Source organism: Corvus cornix, chromosome 14, assembly GCF_000738735.6.
Source record: "Corvus cornix cornix isolate S_Up_H32 chromosome 14, ASM73873v5, whole genome shotgun sequence".
Classification (NCBI taxonomy): Eukaryota; Metazoa; Chordata; class Aves; order Passeriformes; family Corvidae; genus Corvus; species Corvus cornix.
In genome coordinates, this window is record NC_046344.1 from 7,142,298 (window position 1) to 7,150,130 (window position 7,833).

At 53.3% G+C, this 7,833-nt stretch overlaps 1 protein-coding gene and 1 long non-coding RNA gene across 3 annotated transcripts; one reads left to right on the forward strand and one right to left on the reverse strand.

The window, feature by feature from the left end:
* Nucleotides 1–453: 453 nt before the first annotated feature.
* B9D1 (B9 domain containing 1) lies at nucleotides 454–3,661 on the reverse strand. Its single transcript, XM_039560531.1, is given in 9 exon segments — nucleotides 454–1,056; nucleotides 1,173–1,240; nucleotides 1,841–1,903; nucleotides 2,341–2,437; nucleotides 2,501–2,612; nucleotides 2,724–2,792; nucleotides 3,444–3,495; nucleotides 3,497–3,583; nucleotides 3,630–3,661. Coding segments are annotated over 9 exon segments (726 nt in total). The 3' UTR covers nucleotides 454–910.
* A 286-nt stretch (nucleotides 3,662–3,947) lies between these two features.
* Nucleotides 3,948–7,313, forward strand: LOC109143615. 2 transcript variants are annotated; one of them, XR_005603137.1, is made up of 6 exons: nucleotides 3,948–4,274; nucleotides 4,371–4,560; nucleotides 5,005–5,090; nucleotides 5,218–6,478; nucleotides 6,625–6,761; nucleotides 7,227–7,313. It is a non-coding gene; the product is annotated as an uncharacterized LOC109143615 (long non-coding RNA). The 2 variants fall into 2 exon arrangements; XR_005603136.1 differs by having other exon boundaries at nucleotides 4,353–4,560; nucleotides 5,005–6,478.
* Nucleotides 7,314–7,833: the final 520 nt, after the last annotated feature.

Below are 7,833 nucleotides of genomic sequence, written 5' to 3' on the forward strand. Positions count from 1 at the left end.
AGAATCATCCCTAAAAACGTTTGGAAAAGTATTTACATGTCATATAAAAGGTGCTGCTGCTCACAGCAACGTTCCAGTGACCACTTTATGTTTTCAGAAATTGTATTTATTCCAGCCCACTGATGATAAAAACAATCTCTGCCTGGGTGTTTTGTTGAGCTGTGTCCTGGAGGTTTTGTGGTTCATCTCTGGCTGTTCTTCCTGGGATTTCTACGCTTTGGAGGTCTTGGTAGTTCCCTTTTAGAGAGGTGTGGTCATTCTGAGATTTGCAGTCAAACATAAGAGGTTACATGCCCAAAATTAAATAGGAAAATGATGCAGCAATTAGTCACTGCATTGTAACACTTCTTTTTCTCTTGGACCTCTAAGTCTGGCAGAGCTTGGATCATTTAGAGCTTTAAAACATCCTGGCACAAACAAATAAACCCCCTTAGCAGCAGAAAGACAAATGAATCTATTGATACAACGGAGTTTATTCAGCCTAAAAGAGCTTAGAGGGGGATGCATTTCACAGGACCATTTTTGGAAGGTGCAATAATTTCAATTCCTCATTTGTACCACCAAAAAACCAAGAAGTCACTAAAAAGAACTGGGTTTGCAAAGTTTTAACCACAGGGAAACAGCTACAGCTCTGAACTTTCCCCATCATTAATTCTAGAAAAAAGTGTACAAAAGCTATAAAAATACTTTGTAACAGGCCTTACTCTGAGAGAGTCTGATCCCTAAAGACGCTGAATGTTATCAGATAACGTTGATTTACACAATACTTCAACCTTACTGAGAGGATCAGGCTCGGTAATTTCCCCAAATCCTCCCGGGCTGGTGTTTTTTTGGAATGACTGAGCTGAAGCAGCTCCTCCTCTCCCTAAGAAGGCCCAAAGTGCTGAGCTCTGAGCACGTCCTGGGGAGTTCAGAACCTGTGGAGCCCCTGTGCCCCAGGCTCCAGGGAGGGGCTCTGCAGGGCCGTGGGGCCAATGTCGTAGCCCAGCTTGTGCAGATCTTTGGTCATCACGTTGAAGGAAATGGTCACAAAGCCTTGGGATCGCACCCTGGTCACTGGGACAGAGAGGATGGGGATGAATCCAGTTAAAAGAGGCTTTGGATTAGTTGTGGAGCACTTCTTTATCACCCAAAGGTGGCTGGGCAAGCAGCCAGGAGCTGCCAGGACTCACCTTCCCGTCCTTCTCCCTGTGCCACCACTTTGGGGTCGGTGAATTCCGGGCGTCTCCCTGTGAACCAGCTTGGAGAAGAAAAGAGAGAACAATGAATTGGGTGGCTTAGATTGATCCAGATCATGATATGCACATCAGGGGGGGTTAATGAGCCTGCCAGGAGCTTTTTGAAGCCTGACTCACTTTATTGATCTACTTCAATCAAAGGTAAGTTTTGCCTTAAGGACAAAAATGCAACTGATTTCATACAGATTTTGTTAAATCCAGGTTTTTTCTAGGCTAGAAAAATCTTTCTGTGGCAAAGATATTGTTGGAAAATTCCACTTGATCACCCAGAGAACCAGAGAGGCTTGAAGACCTTGAATACATACAAAAAATGTGGAATGGGAATTGTTTTATCATGGGTTTTCTCTTGCTGTAGCCGTCCTTCCAGAACAGCCCCAAGAAGATTCAGGCAGGAATTCAGTGCAGCTAGCAGGTGATTAATATATTTGCAGAAAGCTTTTAAAAAAGACCCAGCCACCTGAAAATGTGATTTTACCCACAGAACACAAACCTGCCTGGTTATGGCACAGAGCAGTCACAGCTCTGCACCACCCAGTAGCTGCAAATGCCTCTGTGGCTACGGGCAAGAGGGGCTTTAATGAAGTAAAGTCATTAATAATTACCTTGTGAACTGCTGCAGCCTCGAGGTGGACTCTGGGACAAACATAGCAATGGTCCTTTTGTGCCTGAAACAAAGAGGAGACCCCCAGAACTTCAGGAACGAACAAACAACAAGATTTTTCTATTTACAAAGGCACAGAATTGCTGACACACCAGAGCACTGCTCATCTCCAGGTGCTTTCCCTTCACACAGGAAGGGTTTGTTTGCACAGGAACATCGGATCTTCCTCCATTCCCAGTGGTGGCAGTGAGAACTTATCGTGTGCTTACAGTGATGGGGGAGAGGTGAGAAACTGAGCTTTGTATCTGGGCTCCTCACAGGCCACTTTGGGCTTTAGAGCATTACCAAAACTTATCTGATGATGAAAGAGCTCTGCTAGAAAATCTCTGTAGTGAACTGACAGGGCATGATGAGGACGCATGGGAGCTGGTTTTGTTTCTGAAACAACAGAATAACAGGACGAGAATGTGTTTGAGCCCTGCAGGTCAGGCTGGCACTCACCTCCCCGGCACGAAGGGCACGTGCACAGCTCCGTAACCTCTGACCACGTCGTGGCCAAAGAAGTCAGGCCCGTAGACACTCAGCACAATCTGCGGCCCTGCAAGGAAATGGGGGTGAGAGGGGGTCTGGCAGCAGGGCTGGACCCCCCCCTGGCACTCACAGCCAAAAGGGTTGGTGCTCTTGAAGGTGATGTCGATGGGGAAGTTCCAGACGAGCGTGGTGGGGGAGACGCTGCTCTTGGAGGTGATCTGGGAGATTCCCTCCTCCAGACCCTGCAGGGAACGTGGGGTGAGCCTGGGGCTGGGCTGAGCCCGGGGCTCTGGTGGGCAGGGTGGGGACAGGGGGCACAGGGGGGTCTGACGGGGGGGGCACAGGGGCTGTACCGCCGTGGGGACCCAGTCCTGGCCATAGACGAAGCAGAACTTGCAGTACAGGTCATCAAATCCTGGGAACTGCAGGAGACAGAGAGAGAGGGAGAAAGAGAGAGAGAGAGGGGGGTGTCACTGGGAATTCACTGGGAATTTCTGGGGGTGAGGCTCTGCCCAAGTCAGGGTGCTGAGGGCAGCCTGGGCCAGCGAGACTGGGACAGACAGGTTGGGTCAGGGAGGCTGAGACTGGGATGGGTTTGGGGGACTGGGATGGATGAGGGGGCGGCTGAGGCTGAGCTGAGCTGGGTCAGAGGGTATTGAGGCCAGAGGGATGGGTTTGGGGGGCTGGGAACAGGCTGGGTTTGGGGGGCTGACACTGGGATGGTCAAGGGGCTGGGAACAGGCTGGGTTTGGGGGGCTGACACTCAAGGGGCTGGGAACAGGCTGGGTTTGGGGGAGGCTGAGACAGGGACGGGTTAAGGGGGATGAAGCCAGGCAGGGTTATGGGGGGCTGCGGGTGTGCAGGGTTGAGGGGGATGAGGCTAGGTTGAGTTTGGGGACTGAGGCCGGGCAGGCTCAGGGGGGGCAGATTCTCATCCCGCACGGGCGCACGCAGCACCGACACCGAGGCCAGGCCGCTCTGCCGGGGCCGCGCGGACCGGGCTGGGGGCGATCCCCCCCATCCCCCCGGGGTGTTCCCGGGGTGTTTCCGTGGTGTCCCGGGGTCTCACGCACCTCCCCGCTCTCGATCTCGCCGCTCACGGCCAGCAGGAACACGCTGGGCGCCCGCCATGGCGGGCGCACCGGTTGCCGTGGCGACGGACGGGGCGGCGCAGGGGACAAACTTCCCCGGCGCCGCGCTGCTCTTCGCTTCGCTTCGCAGGGCTCCCGATCCCCAAAATCGCCCCAAAATGCGGCCACCTCACCCCCGACACCCCCGGCACCCCCGGCATGGGTGTCCCCGGGCGGGTCCTTCCCGCTCCCCTCAGCCGCTGAGCCCGACGGGCGCTGCCCCGTTATCCTCGCACCGCCACGTGTGCAGAACTTCATTTATTATTATTTGATATCAGCCTAAAGCAACCCCAAGCGGGGACTCGGCCTCCCCAGGGGATGGGCACGGCCCCAAGGCTGCCAGACGTCAAGGACACCGCTCCCAGGGATGCACAGGGTGGGGTTGTTGGGGTGTCTGTGCAGGGCAGGAGCTGGACGGGATGATCCTGGTGGGTCACTTCCAGCTCAGGATATTCCCGATCCTACCATTCCATGTGGCGAGGCCATGGCCACTAGATGATGCTGCCGGCCGAGCTGAGAGCGGCTCCGGCTGGCGGGCAAGGGCCCGAGCCAGGAGGTGTTTCCAGGGAGAAAGAGGGAAATGGTGGATTTTGTGCTCTCTGCAGGGCCACCGCCACTGACGAGGAGAGGGGCCCTCAGCGCCCGCAGCACGGCGATTTTCCCCTGTGCACATCAGGAGAAGTGCCCTCACACCGCGGGGTCTGAATGTGCGTGGGAAAAGCAGGAAACAGCACGGTGCTGATTTAATTAGCTCGCTCTAATTAAAAGGAAGGGGTGAGTTTGGTGTGTCAATAAGGAGGACGGGTGTGCTGAGGCTTTACAAGAGCTGGAAGCGCTGAAATCTGCTGACAGTGACTTGTTTCCCCACAGAGAGCGCGGTGTGACGGTGCTGGACTGGTGACAGGATGGGACTGGCCCGGTGATGTGACAGTGCTGGGCTGGTGACGCGGTGCTGGCCCATCGGGACCGCGGTCGTGCCGCCGCTCACGCCAGAAATTTTTGCTGCCCACACACACGTCAGCGCCACAGAGACTCCCCAGCTTGGCCACCATCTGCTGTGGTTCGTCCCTTCGCCTCCCTTCCTCATCCCAGGCCATGATCCCCTCTCCGTGAGGAATCTGTGGGGTAGCTGGTTGCTGCCAGACCCTCTGGGGAAAGGTGGGAGGAGTGAAGGAAGCCCTTCCATGTTTCAGTAGATGTGTTGTCGGTCAATACCTATTTCAACTCGATTTTTCAGGCCAAACACATTTGGCCAAGAGAAGAATGGGACAGGAAAGCAGGAGGAATGGGAGGGAATGCCTGAAATGTTATCCTTTCTCCACAGCCCTTCAGAAATGCTTCAGGGAAAATAATTCATTTGAACTGAAAATTATCAGGGGTGGGGGGGAAGTAAAGCAGATCTGGAGCAGCTGTCTGGAGCAGCTAGTGAGGCTGTTTAATTAACACTGCACTTGGCTACCAGCTATCTTGGAGCCAATTTCTGGACATTTTTGTTGCCTGGCAGGTGATATACAGCTGCTGGAGGAGTTCTCTCAGCACTTGGAGACCTTCCCCATGGCAGAGAGACAGCAGGAGGGTTATTCAGCAGCCGTGAGTCATCTGTACCTGCCTCTGGAAGGACTCTGTCCCCTCCCAGCCATAACAAGACCTTTTATTCTTCCCTTCTTTGTATGCCAGCCTTGTTTTAATTAGCTGTATTTTTAATCTTTGTGAGCAGAGTGAAATCCCAAGCAAGGAAGTGTTTTTATCCTGCTGGAAAACTTAATTAATGCTCCGTCAGAGAGTTTGATTTCCAAGCTGATGAAGGTTGGTGGATGATGGTGACCCCATGGGTGCTATTTAGTGATGCTGCTGTTTCTCTTGGCCCTTTAAAACATTCTCCTCTTCTCCTGGACTTGTCCCGATCCTGTGATTTGTGATGGGACTCATGGGAAGCTTCCCAGGGGTGTTTGGGGCCGCAGCCATCCTCACAGGGAGGAAGGACACGCTCCTGCTGATCACTGACTTGTCACCTCTTCCCGGTGCTGTGCCCAGGATGGATCCCAGCTCCCAGAGAATGATTCCCAGTGTCCCTTAAGCACTGACCTCTGTGCTGGAGCCATGTCAAACAGCTGAGGGAATTATGTTTGCTTCATTCCCAGGAAGAGCAAGGGGCTGGGAAAATCCAAACTGCTTGGAGCTCTGTCACTGGGAGCTTCTGAATCAAAGCCAGGCACCGTGACCTGCCCAGGCTGCCTGGTTCCGGGTCCAGGGGCTCCCAAGGAGGCTGGAGAGTGGTGGTGAGCCCTTTCCCTGTGTTTCCCCTGGGATTGCCTTTGGATGAGCCCTGAGGAGTGGGGGAGCAGGCAGGGGCTCTCCTCCTCCTGGGCAAAGCTGCCAGGCAGCAGTGCCAGCGGGGGATACCTGTGGGATGTATCTCCTCCCCACCTCCCCAGCTCTGGGCTCATCCACTGTAATTACAGCAGGAGCAGTAGATCCCTGGAAAAGAGAGTGGATCGACACCCCGTGCTGCAGGGAGGGAGCAGGAGCAGGTCCTTTGGCTCCCGTACCTGCTCAAGCCTGATCACAGCAGCCCCGGGGCTGATCCATCGCTGCCAACAGGCGCTCGGGGAAGGTGGGAGAGACACGAACAACAACACAGTGGCACAGCACAAAAGTTTATTTTGAACCTCAAATATTTATGATCAACACCTGGTAAATGGCCAGTGAAATCCATTTTATGGTGTCATTAATCTGCTATAAACGGTTTGTATTTTTAGAGTTGTTTGCACAACGTTGACTCATCCCTGCCTGCGAGGAGGCTGCAGGGAGCTTCCCTGCCCTTTGTCTTCCCTGCCTTTTGCTCCTGCTGCTCAAATCAAACAGGGAAGGGGTGCGATCTCACAGCAGCACACAGAGGGGGATATTCCCGCTGTAATTTCTGCTGAGATGTTTACCTGGAGATTGAGTGTGGTGCGAAGGTACCCGCGTGAAGCCGGGTGGGTTTTGTGTTATGTGTCTGAATCCCAGAATAATTGTGTGTTGGAAAGGACCTTAAAACTCATCCCATTCCACCCCCTGCCATGGGCAGGGACACCTTCTGCTATCCCAGGTTGCTGTCTGACCTGTCCTTGGACTCTTCCAGGGATGATCCCTGTGTCCATGTGGCCGCCAGCCCCATGCCAGGGGCCCTGCCGGGTACGGACGCTATTGCTGCCAAGGAGCTGTGAAGTGTCTGGTCTTCCCTGAAGAATTAATTTGTATTGGAACTCATTATCATTGGTGAGATTTCTTTTGGTTAATGAGCAAAATTAATTAGTGCCTCTGTCTGAGCTAGTCAGAATAAATTGACATGGAGTGAGGGAGAGAGCGAGGAGGATCCAGGAAGATGGTGCCCAGTGGGACAATTGGATTTGATAAGGACATAAGGAATAAAAGCAGGGAGAAGAGGGGAGGGTAAACAAGCTCCTTCTCCTGCCAGGCATGGAGCCCTCCTGTTTGTTGTCCGGTGGTGACTGCATTTTTTGGGGATTACTCAGGTGGGAACGCTGTTTTCCATGCATCCAACAGACCCTGGAGATGTGGTCGTGGGCCCTCGGCAGCTTGTGCCTCCACGTGGGGCAAAGCAGAATCAGAATAAGCTGCTCCAGGGGATTTCAATCAAATGTTCAAATAATTAATCTGGTTCTTCCCTGAGGTGTGACTTAATGAGGGTTGTTGGCATTTTCTCCCTTTCATTGTGAACAGATTTATTTTTCACTGGATAGTCCAACATCCACAGCTGGAAAAAAACACCCCAACGCTAACCCACAAGTGAGGGACACAAGTGAAGGGTCCTGGCATGAGGAGCAGCCCGAGCTAGGTATGTATGGAACACTCCTGGTGACATCCCTGCATCACTGAAGGCCAGGGAATCATGGAATGGAATTACAGAATATCCTGAGTCAGAAGGGACCCACGGGATCATCGAGTGGTGCCGAAATCTGCACATCCCTCATCCCGAGCAGCCCCTCAGCACCCTCCCAGCCTCCACAGAGGGGCTGACCCCATGGAAAGAGCTAAAACAAGTCTGTGGCAGCACCATAATGCTGGAAGAGGATGGAGCACCCACCTGGTGTGAGCTGGAGTTATTCCAGGGGCACAGCGGGGTTCCAGCAGAGAGACGAGCTGCTCAAAACCCGAAGAGCCACAGAGATTTCAGCCCCTGTGGCTCTGTCTGGCTGTGCTAAAATTCCTAATTAAGCCCCCTCGTCTGGAGGATGAGGTGGCCCCAGCCATTAAAACCCAGCCACGGCTTGAAAACTTAATAGGGGAAATTTAATGGATGAAGTCAATTGAATTATTCATCCCCAGA